Raw genomic sequence first — 25,217 nt, 5'->3', positions numbered from 1 at the left:
GCGGGAACGAGCTGGAGGCGGGGCCAATGGGGCGGGGAGATGGGTGGGGAGATGGGCGGAGCCTGGAGGGGCGGCCACGTGGGCGGGGCCGTGGGCGGGGCCAGAGAGGCGGAAGTGGCGGCGGGTTTCAAAGCGGCGGTTGAGGCGGAGGCGGCGGTTGGTGGGTGTGGGGGGATCGGGGTGTTTTGGGGGCCGAGGGGGGGTACACGAGGGATGGGGGTCCAGGTATTGGGGTGGCCCATGGGTGGGGAGGGTGCAGGGGTTGGGGGGCCCAGTGATTGGGGGGGGCAGGGTGTAAATAGGGGGGGCAGGGGACCCATGGGGAAGAAGTTGGGGGGGAAGGGTTTGGAGTGGTCCATGGGGGGGCCTATGGGTTGGGGTGGCCCATGGGTGTCGAGGTGCAGGGTTTGGGGGGCCCAGGGATTGGGGGGGGGAATGGGCAGGGTTGAGGGGCCCAGGATGAAATGGGGGGGCGGGGGGAGCAGGGTTCGGGGAGGTGGGCAGGGATTTGGGGGGCCCAGGGTGTGAGTGTGTTGGGGGGGCCCATGGAGGGAAGGGGGAGCAGGGGGTGAATGGGGTGGGGCATGAATTGGGGGGCCCATGGGGAAGGGGTGGGGTCTCAGGGTTTGGGGGGTGGATGGGGGAGTCCATGGGTTGGGGGGGCAGGGGGTGAATGGGGGGTACAAGGTTTGATGGGGCCCAGGGGTAAGGTCCCACTCACTCTCTGTCCCCCCAGGACTGACCGACCCCCTGCGATGCCGCCCCGGGGACCGCCGACCCGGCCGAGTTTTGGGGTGCTGGCCCAGAGAACCCCCCAAGTGGCCCCTGTGGGCATCTGGGTGGAGAGCGGCCCGGGGGGGGCACAGGAGATCAGACCCTTTGTGAGTGTCCCCCAGTGCCCCCAGCCCCGCGGGAGCCACTGAGAGCTTCATCTCCCTTGGGGAGCGGCCAGAATCATTTATTTGAGGAATAATAATGGAGTTTAATGATTTTGGGGGGAGGGAGGGTGGGTGAAAGACACCATGGTGTCCCCGCAGCCCCGCCTCCTATTTACACCAGACCCAGGTCAATTTGTCAAAGAACTTCCCCCCCCAATAAATAATCCCCCTAAATAATCTGTCAAATAAATAATTTGTCATATAATTCCTGAAATAATTTGTCGGTCCGTCAAATGAATAATTTGTCAAATAATTCCTGAAATAATCCGTCAAATAAATTAAATAATCCGCCAAATAAATAATCTGCCAAACAATTCACCGAATAGATAATTTATCAAATAATTTGCTGAATAGATAATCTGTCAAATAATCTGCCAAATCAATAATTCCTCAAATAATTTGCCAGATAATTTGCCAGGTAGATAGTTCCTCAAATAATCCCAAATCTCTCAATCAATCTGCATTGTTTTAGGTAAACCACCTCAGTTCAAACATCGGAGACCCCAGCCAGTGCCGTTACTCAATAACTCACACTCTCAGCTCTTATCTTAAGCTGGACCTGTAGCTTTTCAACACTTGAAAATGCTCTTTATCGATGCCCATCTCGGGGGTTTCTGCTCTGGGGGTTATTCTAAGAGGACTAAAAGTTCATTAATTATCGGCTGATGAGTTCAGGCCCCTGTAATTAACACGTTACCCTTTGGAGATGATTCAGTTTTGTGTCAGAATTTAAACCTGGAAAGGTTGAGATAATTTATGGGAATGAATTGGGGAGGGGACCGAACGTTTCCTGGGATCCTGGGTGATCCCGCTTTGGGGCTGTCGGAGCTTCTTTATGCACGTTAAATAATATCAGCGATATTAAAATACGGATATTAACGCTCCATCGCAACTGCTAACGAGGCCGCCGCAGGGAGCCGAGCATCTTGTGCAGCTCCGACTACGGTTTATGGTTAAACAGGTGGATTTCTCCCCATTTTTGTGACGCCCCTGGTGGTTCCGCCCTCCATTTTCAGATTTACCCCTTTCCCCACCCCTTCAAACGCTGGTTTTTCATCCTTCTGGATGCAGGTTTGGAATATTTGAGCATCTTGTGAGAGCCGGTGCTGAGATTTGCCCTTTTCTTTCTGTTTGCACTGCGAGAGCTTCGAATCATTTAATACACGTTGTGTTCGCTCGGGGTGGGAAGGGGAGGCGCTGTGATGCCGGCGTATAATGAAATGAATGTAAAATGGGCCTTTTCCATGGCAGGAATCGGCGCTGGAGGTGCAGGAGGAGCTGGACGAGCATTTTCGGGCGCGAGCGGCCGAACTGAGGCGATTCCAGCACAGCACGAGGCAGCGGCTGCGGAGGAAACGGCAGCAGAAATCCCAGCGGGCGGTGAGAAGATCCCTGGAAAACAGGGCAGAAAATGTGTTAATAAATGTGTTAATAAATAAATACAGAGGGGAAATTCGCCAGAAACTTGCAGAGCGAGACGGGAACGCTCCAAAATGTCACCGGCTCCAAAATGTCACCAGCTCCGGCCACCCCAGGGTGTCCATTGCTTTCCAGGGCTTGGAATGGCAATGTTGTCACTGTTGCTCCAACCCTGCTGCATTTTTGGGGTGCACAGGGGCTTTTTGTGGGGTGCAAATCAAAGCCGGTGATGTCCAAATCCCCCGGGCTTTGCTCAACGCTCTCGCTGGAGTTGCTTTTGTGGCCAAGCGTGGGTAAAATGGTGCGGAATTGGGATTTTCCAGCGTGCCCAGAGCTGGGATGGGGCAGTTTGGGGTTTGTCGAAGGTCAAAATTTGCGGATTTAGGGCAAAAAGTGCTGGAGGCAACTGGGGTTGCAACTGGATGGACCTAAAAATTAGTTTATTTGGGGAAGCTGAGGGCTGGGGAAGAGAATAGTTTGGGGATGTGAAAATGGGGAAAATAAAGGAGAAAAGCTGCGGAGAAGCTTGGAGGCCCATGGCTGGATCTGCAGACCCGCGTGGCTGCGGAAAAGCGTTTCTGCTGGTTTTTAGTCCCAAATTTTGCCCCTGTGAAGGAACCGGGACCGTCCCAGAGCTGCACGGCACCGACGGGTCACACTGAGCACAACGAGCAGCAAAGCACCCAGGTGAGCCGTGATTCTTACTTTGGTTATTTTATAGCACATCCATAGAATCACAGCATGGACTGGGTTGGAAAGCCCTCAGAGCTCATCCAGTCCAACCCTTGGTCCAACTCCAGTCCATTACCAGATCATGGCACTAAGTGCCATGGCCAATCCCAGTTTAAAACCCTCCAGGGCCGGTGAGTCCAGCACCTCCCTGGGCAGCCATTCCAATGCTGACCACTCTCTCTGCACAGAATTGCTTTCTAATCTCCAGCCTCAATTTCCCCTGGCAGAGTTGCAGCCCCTGCCCCCTTGTCCTGTTGCTGACTGCCTGGGAGAAGAGCCCAATCCCCCCTGGCTAGAACTGCCCTTCAGGTCGTTCTAGAGAGTGCTGAGCTCACCTCTAAGCCTCCTCTGCTCCAGACTGAACAAGCCCAGCTCCCTCAGCCTCTCCCCATAGCTCTTGTGCTCAAGTCCCTTCCCCAGTCTCGTTGCTCTTCTCTGGACCCGCTCCAGCACTTCAATCTCTTTCCTGAGCTGAGGGGCCCAGAACTGAACACAACACTCCAGGTGTGGCCTCCCCAGTGCAGAGCACAGGGGCAGGATCACTGCCCTTGTCCTGCTGACCACGCTGGGTTGGGTACAGGACAGGACACCATTGGCCTTCTTGGCCACCTGGGCACACTGCTGGCTCATGTTGAGCTTCCTGTCCCTAATATTTTAAATTCATTTCAATACTTAACAAAACATCACCTTACATCGTTAACCTGAATATTGTCGTGTCCCTCCGTCGCTCTTTTTAGAGCTTTAAAACAAATAGTCGGTGTCTTCTCCAAGGGTTGGAACTGCTCATAGCGACTTTTGGGTGTGTCGTGCAGCAGCGCTGGCACTAGATGGTGCCACCTCCCTGCAGCTTGTCCCCTGCACACCTGCCATGGCAAAAATCTTGGAAAAACCCGCCTTAGGCTTGGTTTTAAATGTGTTTTTTTAGTAGTGTTTGCAGGGGAGCTGGAATTTTGCCCTCATGGCTCAGAGTTGCACCATCGGGGATTTGTAGCGTCTCAGTGCTTTAGGAGGGGATGAGCTGGAAGCAAATCGCTTTCTCGGGTTGGGATTTGGGTTTAGTCTGGGTTTTAATGGGGATTTGTGGCATCACAATGCTTTAGGAGGGGATGAGCTGGAAGCAAATCGCTTTCTTGGGTCAGGATTTGGATTTAGTCTTGGTTTCAACCTTTTCCCAGCCCAGCGAATCCGTGCGGCAGGTTCGGCACAAACTGGCGTCCCGTATAACCACATCTACCCCCGAGCTCCCCGGCGGTGTCTGGAGGCGAGAGGTGAGTCCGAGGCGGCTTAAAACAAATTACGTGGCAAATCGGTGACGGTTTGGTTTGAATTAGCAAATCCCAAGCCTAATTCAGTGGGTTTGTCCAGCAGGAGTGAAGCAAACTGGGCTTTGTGGTGGAAGTGGGTGGCCGGAGGGTTCTGTTCTTAGAAGGACGGAGTGGGTGGAAAACGTCTCCGTACGAGAGATCAACAAGAATTCAAACAATCCTTTTTACAGGGTGAGATTATGATCTGGGTGTCTGGGAGGAACGCGATGATCAACCCTCACCTTACATGCTTTTCTTTCTTAAAAACACCTCTTCCCTTTGCACCATTTGTGTGGGCGCCAGACCTGGCGGGTTTTCCTCACCCTGCTCGAGAAGTTTTGGCACAGAACTATTAGCACCACAATGATTGGTGCTGGAATCGCCGGCACGGGGATTTTTGGCGTGGGAATCATTGGCGTGCAGCCGCTTTCCTCCGAGTGCTGGAGCTGCCTGAGGGTCACAGAATCCCAGAGTGTGAGGGGTTGAAGGGCCCTGGAAAGCTCATCCAGTGCAATCCCCCATGGAGCAGGAACACCCAGCTGAGGTTCCACAGGAAGGGGTCCAGGCGGGTTTGAATGTCTGCAGAGAAGGAGACTCCACAACCTCCCTGGGCAGCCTGGGCCAGGCTCTGACACCCTCACCCCCAACAAGTTGCTTCTCCTCTTGCAGTGGAACCTCCTGTGTTCCAGTTTGCACCCACTGCCCCTTGTCCTGTCACTGGGTGTCACCCAGAAGAGCCTGGCTCCATCCTCCTGACACTGCCCCTTTCCATATTGATCCCCAGGAATGAGTCCCCCCTCAGTCTCCTCTTGTCCAGCTCCAGAGCCCCAGCTCCCTCAGCCTTTCCTCACACGGGAGATGCTCCACTCCCTCCAGCATCTTGGTGACTGCGCTGGACTCTCTGCAGCAGTTCCCTGTCCTTCTGGAGCTGAGGGGCCACAACTGGACACAATATTCCAGGTGTGGTCTCCCCAGGGCAGAGCAGAGGGGCAGGAGAACCTCTCTGACCTACTGACCACCCCCTTCTAACCCACCCCAGGTCCCATTGGCTTCCTGGCCACAAGGGCCCAGTGCTGGCTCATGGTCAGTCCCCAGTGTTTCACCTTTTGTCCCCGAGAATTTCACCAACTTTGGCCCCTCCTGTTCTCCAGAGCAGCTTTTTGTCACCGCTCCTTCTGTGCCAAGATCTTCCTTATGCTGACATCGTCCCTCCCCGAGGACACCGACCTGGTATTTTGCTTTATTCCTCCTGCCCGTCTCGCAGTTCTTCATTCCCGTCTCGGGTTCACCAAAGGTGAAGCAGATCTCGGCTGCCTGTTATCTAGAAAATACAACATATTTTTGATTTAAGGGCTGGTCTGGCTCTTCCTCCTCTGTTTGGTTTCTGTTCGAGGAACGAGAGTTACAAAACCAGTGTAATTACAGGCTGGAAAAACCTCGTTACCCGTTTCGGACACTAAACACAGCTTTTGTTTAAGTGTCCGGAGTGCTCGGGAGGACGGAGTGATTCATGACTTGGCTATGATTAGCATTATTATTAATTATTATTGATTAAAGCCTGGCGTGGATAATCCAGCGGGCCACGTGGGAGTCCCGTTCGTCATCCCAAGAAACCAAGGGAGAATCTTTAACAGGCAATTTATTTTGGGGGGGGGGGTATATTGATTTATGGCTTTACTCTGTTTCTGTGCTCCAAGATAGAGGGGGGAATAAAAAGTCCTGATATTCATGTGAATTTGTGTCTCCGGGTGAAGGTTTCCATGTTTTTCCCATCATCCAGGCAGGTAATTAAACCATCTGGCAGAGTTCTTACCGATTTTTGTGCAGCAAACCCCTGAGCTTGAATGCGCGTGGAGTTTTTAATCGGGATCACACTTCCCGTGTAATGGTTCCATCTGAGAGGTGTTTTTTCCCACAAATGCTGAGTTAGGCCGCATCAGTTAAACTTGACCTGGCTGTTCTGCTCTTGCCCGAGGCCTCTTCTATGGTAGGAAGCGTTCAAACCAGCGGGACACAAGTTCTTGTGACTCATCATGCTGCTCCTTATCTCCATTTCTAGCGCTTCCCAGATGCTTTGCAAGGTGATTTCTTCTTGTTTTGCCCAAAATTGAGGCTGAAACTTTATTCTTTTCCCCTCCTTATCTAGAACCAGACACCCTTTTCTCATCGCTGGATTTTGGGGGTGGAGAACGCTGCTCAATCCATCGTTTTACTTACGGCTTTGGCTTCTCTGACCCTGGTTGAAAGTCTTGTGTTCCCTGCGATGGATAATCCCGTGACCAAAATCATCGCCCCCCTCTCTCCCACGTTTCTTTCCAGGTCCAGACCGTTCCCAGAGTTCCTCCCCTGCTTTCCCAAGCAGACACCGAGCTGCTAATTGCGTTCCTCTGGTAACTGGGTCGACAGACTCATTCCTGTGCCTACCGAATCATTTAACATTCACCAACCCCGGCCTTATCCTGCGTCCTTCACCAGAACCAGAACCTGTGGTTAAACCTCCTCGGAACCTGCACAACTGTTTATTTTCAGCACCAAAGCAGCCGTGTTTCGGTTCCGGATTGGCGCCCGTTTCAATTCCCAGTTTACACCGTCTCCTCGTTTCTCTGCAGGACCCCGGCTCTCACCAAGCGGCCGCAGCACGGGTGGAAGAGCCGAGCGAGGATCTGCCCATGGTGGGACGCCACGAGCTGCCGGCCGAGCCGCCGGTGCCGCAAGACGACAACTTCTACATCAAAATAGAATTTAAAAAAGTAAGATTAATACGGGTCGGTTGGTCTTAAGATGTTCAAATCGTTGGATTTGGATTTGTTTCGGCAGAGACACTGAGGCTGCTGAGGGAGAAGAGTTTTTCCCTCAGGCCTCGTTCACTCTGAAGCCTACTGTTGTCAAAACTTGAGAGCGGCCGATTTGCATCAGAGGAACAAGCCGGTGTCACAATTCCCGTGTCACCAGCAGGGACCTGATGTATTTATCAGTTCCTCTTTTGTTTTCAGACTTTCCTTAAGCACCTGAGGTGTTGAAATGTTTCGCCCTCATTACCTGGAGTACTTAACAAATACTTCAGGCCCAGCCTCACCCGGTGATTAGTCCGGCTGGGAGCAGAAATACTGGCTTGGCAAATCCCGAACGGAGGGTAAAAGGCTGAGGTTTTGTGGGATGGCGGCTGTTGAATTGTTTTTATTCAGATTATTGTATCTTTATAGGGATCGTTGGATTTTTGTCCATATTATTATTGTTTTTCTTGCACTTTGTGAATGGGAGTTTGGGGACGGGGAGGTGCGAATCTGAATTTAAACTAAACCAGATCCCTCCTCCAAGGATTATCTGTAGACAAAGCTTTATCACTCAGGCTCATCTATGGAGATGTCACACGTGTCTCCAGGCAAATTATACCCCAAAAATGAATATTTTGCTGAGAAATTTGACCATGAGGATGCTGATGTGGCTCTTTTTTGATTGTTTCCCAGGATTTGCGCTCGCCCAAGTCTCCCCGGAGGCTGCGCCCCCGTTCCCGAGCTCCCCTCGTCCTCTGGGCCGGTGCAGACCAAGAGGAAACCAAGAAGCAGGTTCGTCCACGGAGCCACATCTGCATTATTTTCTCCTCCGTTTTAGGCGTCGATTGCGGGGGATGAGAAAAGAAACCTCAAGAGCAGCTTTAATGTGTGAAAAATCGAGAGGTTTGTATGTTGGGCAGCGTTTGGTTGCTCAGCTCCTGGGTGAACCTACTGGTTTGATGTGATTTTTTCAGTGAAATCAGAATAATGCTGGAGGTTGGAGGAGAAACCGTCTTGGTTCTTTTTGCCTGGCCAAACAAAGGAATCACAGAACCCCAGAGTGTGAGGGGTTGAAGGGCCCTGGGAAGCTCATCCAGTGCAATCCCCCATGGAGCAGGAACACCCAGCTGAGGTTCCACAGGAAGGGGTCCAGGCGGGTTTGAATGTCTGCAGAGAAGGAGACTCCACAACCTCCCTGGGCAGCCTGGGCCAGGCTCTGACACCCTCACCCCCAACAAGTTGCTTCTCAAATTTAAGTGGAACCTTTTGTGGCCCCACAAGGGCCCAGTGCTGGCTCATGGTCACCCTGCTGTCCCCAGGACCCCCAGCTCCCTTTCCCCTACACTGCTCTCTAATAGCTCATTCCACAACTTACACTGGAACCTGGGGTTGTTCCTGCCCACATTCAAGACTCTACACTCGCACTTGTTCTATTTCATTAAATGTTTCCCTGCCCAGCTCTCCAGCCTGTCCAGGTCTCTGATGGCAGCACAGCTTCCAGTGTCACCACTCCTCCCAGCTTGGTGTCACCAGCAAACTTGCTGACAGTCACTCTATTCCCTCGTCCAAGTCATTGATGAATATATTGAATAATCCCGGCCCCAGCACTGCCCCCTGAGGCTCTGCACTGGATCCAGGCCTCAACTGGACTCTGCCCATTGCCCACGACTATGTTGAGGTGCTGGATTTAATTCTGAGGGTTTTACCAGGAGGGTTTTGGGCGATGCAAAGAGATTTTTCTCTCAGATTCCTTTGATTTTCCTCCTTCTTTCTGCTGTGTAGAGGATGAATTTCCGCCTCTTTTCTCAGCTTCTTGCAGCTTATGGTTTAAAACTCACCGGGGTTGTCTCAGTGATGGATTTGCCACCTCGGTGGTTCAGGGCCGTGTTGTACGTTGGTTTTTATTTTGAGTTAGGGGCTTCTAAAGTGCAGAGAAGCACCAGTCCCAACGTGGATGGAAACTTGCAGTGGGTTGAAGCAGGAATTGGGTTTTTACCGCCAGGAAACTGGGAATTCAGGGGTTTCTCAGATGACGGTGCTTCCGTCTGGAGGGGTTTTCAGTGATCCGAAGCTCTCCGAGGTGTCTGGGTCCCACCTCTCCAGCTTCTCGGTCCTGGGCCACTCGCACAAGGAGACGTTGGAGGGTCCCAGACATCAATTATTGATCCCGAACGTCCTTCCCAAAGGTTTCTTGTCTTTCCCACAGCGTCAGGACGAGTTCCTGAGGTCCCGGCGCCTCTTCATGGACCTGGAACGCCAGCAAGTGAAGGAGCAGCAGCGGCAGCAGAGAATCGCCCGGTGGGTACCGCGGGGCACGGCCGCTCCGTGGTGTCACCTCTGCTGTCACCGGGAAGCTCTCGTGCGTTCGTCTGGTGTTAATTGGGCCACAGTAATTTGCAAAGCAAAAGCCCAAATGGTTTGGGAAAAGTGTCCAGCTTGATATGGGACAAAACCCAACGTGATGGGGGTTCTGTCTCCTTGGAGCAGGTTAAAAAACCCACTTGATCAAATTGCCAAAATTTGTTGGAAGAAGCTCCGTGATACAAATGTGGCTTGTAAAGCCTGACTTAGCTCCTGGGTTTATTTTAGTGCCCAGTCTGGGCTGGGATTCGTTTGAGCGGTCACGTCGAGTCCTCGGCACTTCTCATCTCAGTTCCGAGCCCCCGGCTTTAGAAACCTTGGGGTGAGATCACATCATTTTCCTTAAAGTGATCTTATCTCCGGGGTTCTTAATATCAGCCTCTCACAGCTATAAATGTCGACAGCCTCATAAAATACTTCTAAGCAAGACTTGGCTTAATCAGCTTTGCCCTTTTAAGGGTTTGTTAAGGAGGAGCTCTGCTTGGTCTAAAAGAACAAGACGTCGCTCTGACCGTCTCGGCTCTGCAACCAGCGGGCCTGGTTTTGTAATTATGAGTGTAAAGCCTTAAGTTGGCCTCGGCTTAAGTTTCTATAGCAGAAGATTTATGGTGGGGGAGTTAAGGCTCCATTACCACTTCATTTAAAAAACATTTCTGGAGTTTAGGACTTGGAAGTTTTTGCTTCAGCGCTTTCCTTCTGGACATAAAGATTTGACCCCACAAACAGAGCAACGTCTGAAATGTCTCATTCAGTTCCACGTTCTCCCCCTGGCTCCTGCCCAGCCTTGATTTTTCTCTTTATGCCTTTTTTTGGCAGCAATCGGCCTGTAAAATGGTCTCGCATTTGGTGCTCATCAGCGGGGATCAAACGGCAGATGCGTCGTTTTAAAAAAGCCTCGTAATTGTTGCTTATCGAGGGTGATTTGGCTTTGCTGGGATTTATCCAACCCGGATTCCACCCTAAGGGCTGGAGGTGGAGGAAACAGAGGGAAAGTTGGTTAGAAACACCTTATTTTGGAGTAATTGTGGGATCCGTGCAGCTTCTCCGCTCCTTCTCACAGCGTCTGTGTCCCCGCAGGATCAAGGGCACGAAGGAGACGCAGCGGCGGGCGGCGGAGCGGAGGATGCGGGAGGCGGCGGAGCAGCGAGACCCCTCCCCGGGGGAGCAGGGACCCTGCGAAACCCTCGCACGGCTGAACCTGGAGGAGAGGAGAGCGAGGAAGGCGAAGGAAAAGCAGCGAAATAAGGAGCGCAAAAGGTACGGCCGGGTCTCCCCGCTGTCGAGGCTTTGATTGCGGGGTGACAATAAACCATGGCACATGTATTGTTAACCCCCTCTCCCTCCCTTCCCACTAAGGACAGGTGATTGGGAGGGAAAGGAGGGCGGAAAGAAGAGAGTTGGAAAATTTAAATATGTTTTACTAATAAAAATAGAGAAAATAATACAAAATATACAAAACCAACCTTAAAAATCCCGGCAACTGCAGAGCCGGCAGCTGAAGTCCTGGACTGGACTCCGCAGCCAACCGGAGCTGGATTCAGTCTGTCACTGGCCTCAGGGCGCAGGGACGACTCACAAGGTCCTTTCCTAATGTCGCCATAAGGAAAAGGGACGAGATCCTCATGATCTCCCACTTTTATATGAAGTATCAGGTGAATGGGATGTTATACACAGTTGGTCAGTTTTTGGTCACCTGTTTCTCGTTGCCCCTCTCGCGGGATGTGCATCCACTCTTCTCAATGACCTCGCATTCCATTGCTATGGCTACCAAAACATGGATCTGGCTTTCAGGAAAATGCAGCTAATAAGAATGTTTTAGCTGACGTGCGAATTCGCTAAAAGAGAAACTCTTTAACAAAACCAGGACTCCCGCTCAGAGCCGGGTTTTACAACGCCAGGTGAACGTTTTATCCCTCGCAGGTATGTGGAGGCTCTGAGAGCCCAAACGAGGGAGCAGATCCAGCTCCACAACATCCGCCTGCCCCCGCTGTGCTCCTGCGGGGCTGATTTCTGGGATTCCCACCCGGATACCTGCGCCAACAACTGCGTTTTCTACAAAAACCACCAAGGTAGGAGGTTTTATCTTAAAACCTGGTTCTGTTATAATCCAGGGTGAAACCAGACCTGGCTAAACCTCGCCTTGGTCCTAGGCTGCTGTGTAAGGATGTCCCTACAAATATACCTCGAGTCGGGTGCTCTGGTGCTTATTTCCAACCCATCCTCTGGCCCTTTGGGGACGTTGGTGGCATCCTCAGCAAAGCACCAGCCTCTAGAACGTGCTCAAAACGTCATAAATCATAAGGAAAACACTGCAAAACAGGCACAGAAAAACCTTAAACACTCAACCTTCTGGTGAGAGGATGTGGGAAAGTGATGGAAATCGTCTTTGTTAGGGGACAGAGCGCTCTGGTCTTGGGTACAGCTGGAAAAATACCTGGTTGGCAACTGGGAATTGTCCTCTAGGGGTAAAAGAAATAGAGAAATCAGGGTTTTATAAAAATGTGGGGCTTTTCTGCCGTGGCTCACGTGCTGCTTCGTAATCAGGAGTGTACAGAAAGCCACTTTTTCGTGGTAAAGGGCAAAAACTGAGCCAAATTTCAGGCTTTAAGTGACGTTTTAGTCTCTCAACGCTGCTTTCCTGTCGTTCCGTGCTCAGCTTACGGCCGCGCTCTCCGCTCCGTCGCCTCATCCTGCGCCGCCGACACCACCGGCCCCTCGGCCCAGCTGCCGGCGCTGGCCGCGCTCTGCGCCCGCCCGGGGCCGCGGCCCTGACACCCGCGACACTGTGACACCCGTGTCCCCTCTGCTGCATTTCGGCATCAAGAGCAGAGCTCCGGGGCCGCACCTTTGCTTTCCCGCTCCTCCTCGTGCTCGAGTCCAAGCTGCGTCTCTCCCGTTTTGCTCCGCGGGGCGAAGGGTGATTTACTTGAATTTTGGCTGCGGAATAAACTGTTTTTTCAAGGGTGAGTTACCCCAGCTGGAGTGTGAAATTGGGAGAAACAAGGTGCATATTTCCAGGGAAAAAGGACACGGGTGGCGTAACGTGTTCTCGCACGGAGGTTGCGCCACAACCCGCTGTTAATATTTCCAGCTCTCCAATATTAACCGCGGCAGGAAGGACGCGCAGCCGAGCGGGACAGCCCCGCGTCCCACCCCGCCGTTCCTTTCGTGAGCAAACCCCCGACCCCGGTCCGGAGGTAGCGGGGACACTCCGACCCGGGGATGCTCCTCCGGTCCCCCTGGAGAATCATTCACCGCTCTATCCGCATTTATTAACCGCCGTTTGCGTCAGGGGAAGACGCCGCGGATCTAATCAAGGGTGTTGAGGTGGATTTATGGGCACGATCCAGCCAGGGAGGTTTTGGAGTGAGCTGGGGCAGCAAAATGCTAAAGCTGTAAATGCATTTTTAAAATGTTTTTCAACTGATTTCAGGCCGTGGTGGCTGAGGACGCGTGTGGCCTCAGGGGCTCCCCAAGTCCTTGTTCGTGGGGTCCCCATGACACAGGTTCGTGACACAGGGGACCCCCCATTTCCACCTTTCGGAAGGGGCTGGTTTGGGGAATGATGGTTCAATAAAGTCATCTCTGTGCCTCAATATCATCTGTAAATTGGATTCTTTGGATAGTGGGGGGGATGAAACCCGTGGGAAGAGAGTGGGACCCCCCCCAAATCCCTGTGAATAAACCCCAAAACAGGGCTTGGGTGGTTTGGCCAAAATCAAGGCGCCGGGGTGGGGGGACTGGGGGTGATGAGCAATTAAGCGGAAAAGTAGAATCAGCGTTTTCCACTGGAATAAAACGGCGTCTGGGGAAAAACTGGAGTCCCCCGGGCTTCTCCGTCCTCCCCAACTTCGCTTTTCCCTCTTCGGGGCCGGAGTTCGGGTGGATTTTGAGGCCGGGCCGGGGCGGGCTCGGGGGCGGGAGCGGCGGCCCCGGGGGCGGTGAAAAGCGGTGGAGGGACCGGGAGCGGCTCCGTGCGCGGCCATGAGGGCAGCGCTGGCCCCCGGGGTCCGGCTGCTCCGAGCGCTGCCCAGGGACAGCCGGTGAGCGGGGACGGGGGAGCGGGGGCACCGGGACCGGGATCGGGACCGGGATGGGGACCGGCCCTGGAGCAGGAAGCGGCACCGGGGGAGGGACCGGGACCGGGCTGAGGATCGGCCCCGGGATGGGGGGAGTCGGGATGGGGACCAACACTGGAACGGGGACAGGGACCGGGATAGGGACTGGGACCCGGATAGGGACAGACACTGGAATGGGGACTGGTACTGGGATAGGGACTGGGACCCGGATAGGGACAGACACTGGAATGGGGACTGGTACTGGGATAGGGACTGGGACCGGGATAGGGACAGACACCGGAATGGGGACTGGGACAAGGATAGGGACTGGGACCAGGATAGGGACAGACACTGGAATGGGGACTGGGACAGGGATAGGTACAGACACTGGAATGGGGACTGGTACTGGGACAGGGACAGGCACTGGAACGGGGACCAACACTGGGATGGAGACTGAGACTGGGATAGGAACTGGGACTGGGACAGGGACAGACACAGGAACGGGGACTGGCACTGGGATGGGGACTGAGACTGGCACTGGGAAAGAGACTGGGATAGGCAGCAACACTGGAACGGGGACTGGTACTGGGATAGGGACCGGGATGGGGACAGGGATAGGGACAGATGCTGGAATGGGGACTGGGATAGGGACTGGGACTGGGACTGGGACCAGAATGGGGACTGGGATAGGGACAGACACTGGAACCGGGACCACCACCGGGATGACGAAAGGGACTGGCACTGAGAAGGGGACCAGGACAGGGACCAGCACCGGGATGGGGACCTGGGTAGGGACAGTCACTGGAGCGGGGACTGGTGCTGGGATAGGGACCAGGACCATCACCAAAATGGGGACCGGGATACTGACAGTCACTGGAATGGGGGCTGGGACTGGGACTGGGATGAGGACAGACACCGGGACCAGCACCAGTATGGGGACTGGGACCAGCACCGGGGACCAGCCCTGGAGCAGGAACTGGCACTGGGACAGGGACTGGGACCAGCATTGGGCTGGGGACAGGCCCTGGACCAGGGACCAGCACTGGACTGGGGAGTGACCGGCACCAGCATGGGGACCGAAGGACTGGAACCGGCACTGGACTGAGGGTCACTTTTCTGGGGACGTGCACTGAGATTGGGATGGGGACCAGCACTGGGATGGGGACAGATGCTGGGACTGGTACTGGAATGGTAACAGACGCTGGGGCCAGCACCAGGATGGGGAGCAGCCCTGGACCAGGGGGGTTACTTTGTTGGGGACCAGCACCGAACTGGGGACCAGAGGACTGGGACTGGCACTGGACCGGGGGGTCACTCATTTGGGGACCCATACTGGGACCGGCACCAGCATCGGGATGGGAACTGGCACTGGGACAGGGACCGGTCCTGGACCAGACGTCACTCACCCGGGGACCACCATTGCCCCTCGATCGGTCCCTCCGCCTGTTCCGGGCCCTCCAAGCTCGGTGGGACGTGTCCAACGCAGAGATCCCGCCGGCTCCTTCCGTTTTGGCGCCGTGACGAGCCCGCTGGCGGTTTAATTGGATTTAATATGTTTATTTTTTGGAAGCCTGTTGCCAAACACACCTCACCCTTTGCCAGCAGCTGCGATTCCCCCCCCCCCAGTACACATGGGTAAAAAAACCCCACAAACCCCAAGATTCTCTTCCCCTTCCTCTCCTCTCGGCTCAGCCCTGCAGTGATTTTTTGGGGGTGTTGGTTTATTTTTTGGGGGCCGAGCAGCACTTTAGCAGCTGCGGAGCCGCCCGGATTTGCAGCGTGTGTGTAATTTCTGCAGTTTCATGAAGAAGTGAAACCGCCGAGAGGAGCGGGACGGGCTAAAACTGCAAAAAGCAGCTTTTGTTATGTTTTTCCGAAACTCCTGACCGTTTGCGGTGCCGCAGCCGCTCCCGGCTGCTGTAAAACCCTCTGCAAAACCACCCCAAACGCAGGACAGACCCTCGGAGACGCTCATCCCACTCCAGGGGTGTTGGGTCCGATTTGGGATTTATCCTTCGGCTTCGCTGGGACGAGAGCCCCTGAATCCCATTTTTCCCTGATGTTCCCCCATTTTCCTTCATTGAAGGCAAGGGTTGAAGTCACTCACGTCATCCCCATCTTCCGCTCGTATTTTTTCAATCCCGTCTCGTCTTTGATCAGCGCCGGGAGCGACGCTGACTCACCCGCAGCCTCACGCTGTTTCCACCCCGTGGTTTGAGGAGGGGGAACCCTCGGGATTAAGCTCGGCTCATCTCTTTTACCCACATCCTCAGCTGTTTTAGGGGGCGACCGGTCCCTGGGGGTCACCCCATGGGGGGTGACAAGGGTCCCTGTCCCCATCCGTGTATGGACTCCTCTCGCTTTATCCCGCAGGTATCGGGGGCTGACGCTGGTGCTGACGTTCCTCTGCTACACCAGCTACCACCTCTCCCGAAAACCCATCAGCATCGTCAAGGTTCGTCCCCACCTCACCTAACCCTGGCAGGAGGTGACACGGGAATGGGGGAACCCTGAAAACCCCGTTTCACCCCTTTTCTCCCCACACAGAGCCAGCTGCACCCCAACTGCTCGGCGTTGGGCCCCAACCCTCGCAACAACTCCAACAGCAGCGCGTGGTGCAGCTGGGCACCCTTCGGTAAGGTTGAGCCCCCGTGCCACCCCAAAAATCACCCCCACGCCGGCCAACATGGGCTCCCCCCCACCCTAAGGCAGCCAGAGGTTTTGGCCGCTCGTTAGGCACCCAGAGGTAATTAAGCATCTGGGCCAAAGGGCAGCAGTGGGTGGTGAAATCAGGGCCAGGGCCCAATGCTGGTGACACCCGAGAGACCCGTATGCTGCAGGGAGAAGAGTTTTGGGGACAAGGACGAGCCGGTGGCCACGGGAGGTGACACAAGACATGGGCCAAGCTGACGTGTCCCTAATTATTTCTTTTCCAGATGGGGACAACTACAAGGAGCTTTTCGGGGCGCTGGATAATGCCTTCCTGGTGGCTTATGCCATCGGGATGTTCATCAGGTACTTCCCTCCGCGCACCAGTTTGCACCAGTCTGCCGGGAAACCGGTTTTTATTGGGCTGGGGTCACCGGGATCGTTGGTGGCATCACCTGTGACAGCTCCTGTCATGCTGTTCCCTCCGCAGCGGCATTTTCGGGGAGCGGCTCCCCCTGCGCTACTACCTGTCGGGGGGGATGCTGCTGAGCGGGCTCTTCACCGCGCTCTTCGGCCTCGGCTACTTCTGGAACATCCACGTCCTCTGGTACTTCATCGTCATGCAGGTGCGGCCACGCCGGAGGACGGCCCGGATTTTACCTTGTCCCCATGTTTTTTTGGTGTTTTTTGGGGATGGGGGTGGCCCGGTTTCCAAGTGGGAGGACATGGGCCATTTCCACTCCCCGCAAAACCTGGCTGCACGTGGCGTGGGCGCTGAAACCACCGGCACGCCTGGCTCGCTGAGCAGGGCGGCTGGTTTGGCAACACCAGCCGCTCCCAGTTCAGCCACCGCAACGACGCAAATGGCTCTGGGATTGCCCCAGTGGGGAAAATAAACCCAAAACGAGTGTTTTCTCAACACCTTTGGGATTTTTGAGCAGGGGCCGTGCTCTGGGGATGATGCGGGTGCTCACCGGGTGATGCTGCCGTTGTCTCTCACCAGGTGTGCAACGGGCTGGTGCAGACGACGGGCTGGCCCGCTGTCGTGGCGTGCATCGGGAACTGGTTCGGGAAGGGAAAGTGAGTGCTTCTGCAGCGTGTCCCCCCTCGTCCTTGTCCCTCTCGGCGATGCCGACCACGGCGATGCTGACCCCGGCTCTGTCCCCGCCAGGAGAGGTTTGATCATGGGCATCTGGAACTCGCACACCTCCGTCGGCAACATCTTAGGGTCGCTCATTGCCGGCGTCTGGGTTTCCTCCGCCTGGGGCTTGTCCTTCATCGTGCCCGGCATCATCATTGCTGCCGTGGGCGTCCTCTGCTTCTTCTTCCTCGTGGAGTGTGAGTGGCGCAACGCGGATGACTCGGAGTTTGGCAGGATTTTTCACCTTGCCAAGCGTTTTGGGCAACCCCAAAGACTTATTTCCCCAAGGGGGGATGCTCAGCATCCTTTGGGGGCCGCTCGCTCCTCCTGGGCTATTTTTCTCCGAAACATTTGGGATTTTCGCAGGGTTTTCACTGCTGGGTACCCAGAGACACAGCCCAGCCCCGGGGGGTTCCCAGCCCCACGTTTCTGCTGGAGGGAGAGCGGGCGGCACGGGGCTGGTCTCACGGGATGTCCTTTGTCCCCGTAGATCCCGAGGACGTCGGCTGCAGTCCCCCCCTGCATCACGTGAGTTCCAATCAATTCCAGCTCGTCCCGCTCAGTTTATGGCCAAACAACTGGGGCGTGAGGTCGTAACATCAGAAATTAGAGCGACGTTGTGTTATCGAGGAGGATGCTCGTTGTGACTCTGGGTCACATCCTGGCAGCGAATTTGATATTTCAGCAACATCTCCTGTGTTCGCTTTGTTTTTAGGTGGCATCCGAGGAGGAGGACGCTGGAGGAGCGACCACCACCGCCAAGGACCCTGAAGGCGCCACGTCCACCGAGGGGCCGCTGAGCAGCTCAGGCCGGAGCAGCACCGATCGCTCCGACAGCCCCAAGGAGCCGGGCGAGGAGCCCGAAGCCATCAGCTTCCTCGGGGCGCTCCGGATACCCGTGAGTTGCGGGACGCGTGGTGACGGGGATGGAGGAAAGAGCGAAGTCAGGGCAGCTCGTCTGGTCAACCAGGCAGAAACTGGGGGTAAAACCCCACCATCCAGGCTGCTCTGATGTGTTCTCCTCCCAGGGCGTGGTGGAGTTCTCCCTCTGCCTGCTCTTCGCCAAGCTGGTGAGCTACACCTTCCTCTACTGGCTGCCCCTCTACATCGTCAACGTCGGTGAGGATTTTGGGGACAATATGACGGGAGCGAGCCCGGCGAGGGGAGCATCTCCTCACCCCGCTCCTCTCCCTGCAGCTCATTTCGGTGCCAAGAAAGCCGGGGACCTGTCGACCCTCTTTGACGTCGGTGGCATTTTAGGTTTGTCACGTACTGGGGGGGAGGGGGTGGATCGGGGATGACTTGGGGACGATTGTCGCTTTGATAAAAGTCTCCTTCACATGTAACACCGTCTCTTTCCCTAGAGCACCCCAGTGAGGTTTAGTAGTTGTTCATAGTCCTCAGCAGGCAGCAAACAGCCCTTGCTTTTATTTTGCCATCCAGGTGACCATTGCGACACCTTTCCTTGGCTCTCGCTTGCTCGGGTTCTCCTTTTTATTTAGAGAAATAATATATTTTGCAAGCGTGGAGGAGACCAGAGCTGCGTGCAGGTGTGGGGAACCATCTGCGGGGAGAAATCAAACCTCTTCCCTCTGGTGTTTTTGTGTTTAACCTTGGGGGCATCTTGTGCAGAAGTCGGGGGACGAATGAGCCTGGCGATGCAGCATCCTGCTGGGTTTTGGGCAGAGTCGGTGCGACTGACACCTGCGACTCCTTCTTGCAGGGGGGATCTTCGCCGGCCTCATCTCTGACTACACCGGTGGCAGAGCCACCACGTGCTGTGTGATGCTGGTCATCGCCGCTCCCATGGTGCGTTGTCACATGGGGGGGAGAAGAAAACAAACCAGTCACGAGGGTTTCCACTCGTCCGGCTCCTTTGAGTCACGGCCGCCTTCCTCTTCCCCGCGCCGCACCGAGCCCGTCACGAGGCGGGAGCTGGGATCGATCCACGTGCTCACATTTCCAGGGCTGACGTCCCAGTCTGGGGGCTGGGAGGGCATCGTATAATCCTTGACAGCTAAAAAGATATTTTAAGGGTGTATTTTTCCTCCCTCCTGCCATAACCCTGCTTGGTCTTAAAGCCTTGGGGGTCCCACTGGGCTGGTCCAGCTTTCGTCTCTTTGCATTGCATCCCAAAATCCTCATGCTTGGCCAGGACGTCCTTCCCGAACACCTGCATGGAGCTCGTTTGGCTTTGCTACCGCAAAACCCGTGGCTAATTAGCTGTGATCCAAGCCTGGCTGGCTCCGCGTTGCGAGCCACCCCCGTCCGAAGAAGCTGAGAGGCCGCGTTACATCCCCCGATAGCACCGTTAGGGCGAATTACCGTCTGGCTTCAGCCGGCGGGGAGGTGCAGGAGCCCCGGGGGGCTGTGCAGTGCGGCAGCACCTCTGGGTCCGGCACCAGACGGGATGCGGAGTTAAGGGCGCGCTCAGCTCCCCGTCCCCTCTCCTCTTCAAATGCTGCACAGAGGTGTTGGCAGAGCTCGGCGCCGGTTATAATTTGGGTCTCCGCTTTTGCTGTCCTACCACAAGGAAAACACTTGGGAAAACAGCTGGAATAGCCACAACTGGCCGATCTTGTGTCTCTTTTCCAGCTGTTCCTGTATAACCACATCGGCCAGAACGGCATCGGCACATCCATAGGTAAGGAGCTCTGCGATGCAGTGGCTGCCGTCACCCACGGGGCGATGGGAGATGCTGGGGACTCACCCGCCTTTATTTCTCCGCTTGAGCTGGGTCCCCAGTCCCAGATTTGGGAGAGGGATGAGCCTTTGCTGGGTGGGATCCGAGAGAAAACAAAGACAGATGCGCAGGACAGCGATGTCCATGCGTGCGCCAAGGGCGATGGACCCGGCGTCCTGCGCTGAAAGACTTAAATCTCTCCCCTGGTTCCTCACAGCGATGCTGATCGTCTGCGGCGCGCTGGTTAACGGGCCCTACGCTCTCATCACCACGGCGGTTTCGGCAGATTTGGTAAGAGCCGCACCTCGCAGCCCTTGCCCCGGCCGCCTCGCACCCCCACGGGCTGCTCCCTCTTCCCCATGGGGATGTTTTCCTGGGATTTTTGCATTTTAGTTCTGTTTTCCAGCATCTCTGAAGCCAAGCGGAGAAGGGCATGGCTGTCACGCAGTCTGCACCTTAACCACGGCTTTGTTTCCTACTGCTTTTTCACCCTGGCCGCGTGACTCTGCTTCAGCCCTGCTGCATCACACAATCCCAGTGGAAAAATTTGCTGGGAGATCCCCTGGGATTGCTTGGCGATCCCAGATTTGCCATAATTTGCCTGCAGGCTGTGTCTGGGGTTTTTTTCCCCTCCACAGCTGGATCAAACACGTGGAAATTGCTGCCCGGGTGTGAGCAGCCTCACGGTGCGGATCCCAATGCCACTTCTCCTCCTCACGTTTGACTTTTCCAGGGAACGCACGAGTCTCTCAAAGGAAACGCCAAAGCCCTTTCTACCGTCACGGCCATCATCGATGGCACGGGATCCGTAGGTACGGACACCGGGGGATGCTGAGCACGGATTTCCCCTGGTGCTCGGCCACGGCATCTCCGAATGTCCCTGTGTCCCCTCGCAGGCGCGGCGCTGGGGCCGCTGCTGGCGGGAATCATCTCCCCCACGGGCTGGAATAACGTCTTCTACATGCTGATCGCGGCCGATGTCTCGGCTTGTCTGGTAGGTCCCTCCCTGGCAGGAAGCGATTTGCTCCCCAGGTTATTCGTTTGAGCCGCCCGCTCGGCTTTTCCTTCACGTGCGGTTTTAGCTCAACCGATTTTCCCTACAAAATGCCTTAAAATACCCCTCCCGGCGATGGGAATGCCCACGCTGGCGGCGGCAGAGCCATCGGTCCCACAGCGATCCCCCACCTTTCCTCTTGCAGCTCCTGGCTCGCGTGGTGGTCAAAGAGGTGCGGGGCTGGTGCGGCTCCATGGCGAGGAAGAGAGGGTACGTATGGCCCACCCAGAGCGGCCTCCGGTCCCGCCGTGCCAAAACACAGTCACTGTCACCGCTGTGTCCCCGCGCGGGTGTCACGTTGGGTTTCGCGAGGTGTCTGCGCGACGTCTCGCTCCTGTGGGCATTTTCACCTCCAGCGTGGGGGTTTTTAGCCATGCCAACCTCACAAAGCTCTCTCCGTGTTCTAAACGCGCCGTCCTTGTGTCTTTGTAGCTCTAGCGTGCAGCTCACAGAGTCAGTGCTGGATGGGAAGTAGCTCGGTGTGAGTATCGCTGCTCGAGCCCCGAGGATTAGACACAAACACAAGGCCTGATTCAGCCCAATTTTGAGTTGCGCTTGGCAGGCTCAGCCTAGAAACAGCAGCTCTGCTGATGATTTAAGGGCTGAGATCAATATTGGGAATCAGAGGATCAAATTGTGATGGCCAGGGAAGAGTGTGGATGGGCGGCCCAGGTGCCTGATTAGCAAAACATTGATTAACGCACTTGAAACGTCTGAATTTATAGGCCGAATTGCCCACCCTTGCTAATGAGTGTGATTACACGGAGCGCAGCCTCGCTAATCAAATCCTTGGCCAAATCGCTGCAGTGAGGGTGTCAATAATCTCTGAATCAGCACCAGCCCAGCCCTGATTGCCACCAAAGCGCCGTGGCGAGCACCAAGGGGAAGGGGACACCAGCGTGAACCCCCGCGAACGTTTAGTCCTTTATGTCTTGTGTTTGCAGGTGAAAAAACCAATAGTCTGGGCCTCGCGCTGTGGTAAGTGCGGCCCAAACCGGTGAAGGGCTGCCGGGCTCCGCTCTCCCGCGCCGGGGCTGGTTGGGGAGCACGTTGTCTCCTGCACAGCTTGCGGAGAGGAGGCGCAAACACTGCTGGGTGTTTTTGGGGCCGTTTTGGCTTTGGCCGGTGACGAAACGGTGGCTGGATCAACTCCTCGCGCCTGCTTCTCCTCCGGGCTCGCGGTGCGGATGGGGATGGGGTTGTGCGGCAGAGCTGGGGTGTTTTCCATCTTTCTGGCAGCACCATCACCGATCCCATCACCCGCCGCACGGCACCCACTGCACGGCACCCGCCGCACGGCGCCCACCGCACTCGCCCGCTTCTCTCCCCGCAGGTACAAGGAGTTTTGATGTTCCCCCGCGAGCCCAGGGGGCCCGGAGGGCGGGGAGAGGCTGGGACACGCCGGGAGTGCGCCCGGGAGCGCGTTGGTCTCGGCAGAGCCGCGACACGGCCCCACTGGCTCATTCTGCCACCATGGGATCGTTTAGGGGCGAGGAGCAGCCCGAGGCCCTCAGCCGGCCGGTTTTCTGGGACGATTCTTCACCGTTGGCCGTTTTATTAATAAAAATGTGCGAAATCTGTGTTGCCGCTCCATGCCCGTTCCCAGTGGCACTCAGACAGGTCTGCGTGAGCTCAGGGATGGTGATCGCGCCCGTCTTCGTGCTTTTCTCCACGTGGAGCCTGTACTTCGCCTGTATACCGCTCGGTATTTCAGGAGGATGGTGCCAAATCACTTCAGGCGTTGCCTCGACTAAGCTCCGCTACAGGGAGAATATCCCTGGGCTTTGAACCGAGCTCAAATCAAGCTGGGTTTGCACCTCAGCTCATCCCGCTGCAAAAAAAAAAACAACCGAAGAAACCAAACCGGCGCTTTTTCTGATTATTCTGCCTCCTAATTTGTACCATTTAGCCCCAAAAGAGGCACCCGTGGCTGCACATCAGCCCCCGTTCCAAGACAAACAGCTGCTCGCACACCGCGGCTGTTCTCAGAGAGCAGCTGACGGTCCTCGTTAGACACCTCTTAATTAGGAGGAGCCCAGGAGCCCCCGGGGGGTTAAACCAGTGCCCCCGGCAGAGGTGGCTCGCTGGGCCAGCTGTGCAGCCAGCTGTGCACCCATGGGGGAAGCCTCCAGAATTTGGGGTGCACAGGGTACTCGGGGCGCGGGACGGAGCCCGGGGGAGCAGTGGGTGCCAAGGGCCGTGTTCGCGCCCGGTATAAATCTGAATTTTAATTGACTTAACCTCAGATCTGAACCCGAGGAGAAAACATCTGGGCCTGATGCGATTTTATTAAGCGCTGATTTCACCAGCGAAGGGGAAAAAAATTCAAACCCAAAAAATCCCACAAGCGCTGACACACGCAGACGTTTATTGCACAAGCAAGTTGGTTTTGTGGGTTATTTTTTGCCCTTTTCTTCCTCTTTTTCTCCACCAAGATCCTGTTCTTACAGCTGCTCAGAGTTTCTTCCGGGACAAATTTAGGCCTGGGTTGTGTCCTGCTTGTGTTTGGAAAGTCTGAGGAGCTGCTGGGAGCGAGGAGAAAGGGTCTGACTGCGATTTAGAGACTGAGGGGTGGGCAGGAGCAATGCCCTGGGTTTGCCCCCTGAAAGCATTTTAAGCAGAGCGAGGATTTAAAATGGAATATTCCCAGTGCTCAACCCTCCCGGGGGCATTTCCCGGCTCCTACGGCGTCCCCGGTTGGTTTCCTATAGGTGACCCCACCGCGGTGACGCCGCTGCGGGTATCTCTGTGAACACCGCGGCTTTGCCGCAAAGACGAGGCGGCCGGTGCACGGTCCGTAATTACCAGTGCGAGGAGGTGAAGGCTGAAGGGCTTTTTAATTAGCAGCCAAAGGCAAAGGCAGGATGTGACAGCAGGAAGCTGAAGTCAGCAAAGTCAAGGTGGAAATAAGAGGCCGGTTTTTACCGGGGTGGGTAATTAAGTGCCGGCACGAGGTGTGAGGAATGGCCGTCTTTCGAGGGCCTTAAATCACGGAGAGGAGACACTTTGTGCTCTCTCGGTCCCGCTCCGGCTGCATGGGCTGGAATCCCAGCGCAGGAACGTTCCTAATGAGCCCGGCGGGGATTTTGGGGGAAAAAAGGGCTTTTTTCCCACCTGACCTGAAATTGGCTCGGCCGCCCTCCTCCTGGCATGCACTGTACCTTGTGCAAACATCCCGTCGCGTTTCTTTCACTGGGATTTATCAAGATCTTTTGCCTGCATGGGGATGGCTCCTTGGGAGACAAAACACTCCGCGCTCCCACCCTGTGAGAGGAAAAACACGATTATTTGCTAAATTTGGGGGAAAAAAACGGGCCGGAGCGGCGCCCCTTGGCTATAACAGCTACCAACGCTTTCACCGGCGACTGAGAAATCGGGATTTAAGCCAAACTCACCCTCCTGCTACACATTGATTGCAAACAAAATAATCAGGGTGGCAGACGGAGGCGGATGCGCCAGCCAGAGGTTGTCGCCAGGAGCCGGGGGTTTGGGTGGGGGACGGCAGCAAAAGTAATCCCCGTTTGGGGCCGGTTGGAAAGCAGCTCATGCTCATACTGACTGCTTGACACGGTCTTTCCTTTCCCCAAAATAAACAGGAACCGTCTGGAAAGCCCCTGAGCGGGGAGGAGAATCACCCAGAATAAATAAATAGCCGGCGAGAGCCCGGTTGAGCTCAGCCAGCCGCTCGTTTCCCGCTGCCGAGGATGGAGCTTGAAATGTCTTGGGTGGCGGGGGTGAGAGAGCCAAAAATCCCAATTAATGGGAAAAACAATCCCAATTAATGCGATGAAATGGTCTCCTTGTGCGAGAGCCACAAAACACCCCCCACACGATGAGCGATTTGAGTTGCAAACGTATTAAGGAGACGCAGAAATCTTGGGTTCGTTTACGGTGCGAAACTGGAAGAAGCTTCAACATTTCTGCTTTTCGGGTTGTTTTTTTAGTGCCCCAGCTGCTTTTGCCGTGGTTTCCCCATTCATTGGGCTCTCGTTTGAATGCGGGGAATAAAGACACGGCAAGAGCAGCTCCATGTTCATCAGCGTTATTAAGACGATGAATTAAATATGAATTTTGTTTCAGGCTCGACTTCAAAACCACCGGGAG

The 25,217-nt window shown here is 55.3% G+C and overlaps 2 protein-coding genes across 5 annotated transcripts; both read left to right on the top strand.

Annotated features, from left to right (window-relative positions):
* Positions 1–111: 111 nt before the first annotated feature.
* On the top strand, positions 112–13,124 carry CCDC15 (coiled-coil domain containing 15). The gene is made up of 11 exons (XM_071798872.1): positions 112–156; positions 737–881; positions 2,190–2,318; positions 2,973–3,044; positions 4,265–4,357; positions 7,003–7,143; positions 7,861–7,959; positions 9,374–9,465; positions 10,606–10,785; positions 11,449–11,597; positions 12,185–13,124. Exons 2-11 carry the CDS (start codon positions 756–758, stop codon positions 12,298–12,300), a joined length of 1,197 nt encoding a protein of 398 aa, XP_071654973.1. The 5' UTR covers positions 112–156; positions 737–755; the 3' UTR covers positions 12,301–13,124.
* A 298-nt stretch (positions 13,125–13,422) lies between these two features.
* SLC37A2 (solute carrier family 37 member 2) lies at positions 13,423–22,693 on the top strand. 4 transcript variants are annotated; one of them, XM_071798870.1, is made up of 20 exons: positions 13,423–13,571; positions 15,960–16,041; positions 16,134–16,221; positions 16,523–16,601; positions 16,726–16,861; positions 17,239–17,315; positions 17,407–17,573; positions 17,867–17,904; positions 18,092–18,274; positions 18,405–18,495; positions 18,574–18,636; positions 19,100–19,185; positions 19,972–20,020; positions 20,277–20,350; positions 20,793–20,871; positions 20,956–21,053; positions 21,259–21,323; positions 21,546–21,594; positions 22,058–22,091; positions 22,447–22,693. In XM_071798870.1, exons 1-18 carry the CDS (start codon positions 13,513–13,515, stop codon positions 21,586–21,588), a joined length of 1,557 nt encoding a protein of 518 aa, XP_071654971.1. In that variant the 5' UTR covers positions 13,423–13,512; the 3' UTR covers positions 21,589–21,594; positions 22,058–22,091; positions 22,447–22,693. The 4 variants fall into 4 exon arrangements, with proteins under 4 accessions (XP_071654971.1, XP_071654972.1, XP_065711723.1 ...); XM_071798871.1 differs by lacking the exon at positions 22,058–22,091; XM_065855651.2 differs by lacking the exons at positions 21,546–21,594; positions 22,058–22,091.
* The last annotated feature ends 2,524 nt before the right edge of the window (positions 22,694–25,217 follow it).

The sequence above is a fragment of the Patagioenas fasciata genome, chromosome 24, assembly GCF_037038585.1.
Source record: "Patagioenas fasciata isolate bPatFas1 chromosome 24, bPatFas1.hap1, whole genome shotgun sequence".
Taxonomy (NCBI): domain Eukaryota; kingdom Metazoa; phylum Chordata; class Aves; order Columbiformes; family Columbidae; genus Patagioenas; species Patagioenas fasciata.
The sequence above is the reverse complement of the archived record's forward strand: the minus strand, read 5'-3'. Positions and strand labels throughout refer to the sequence as shown.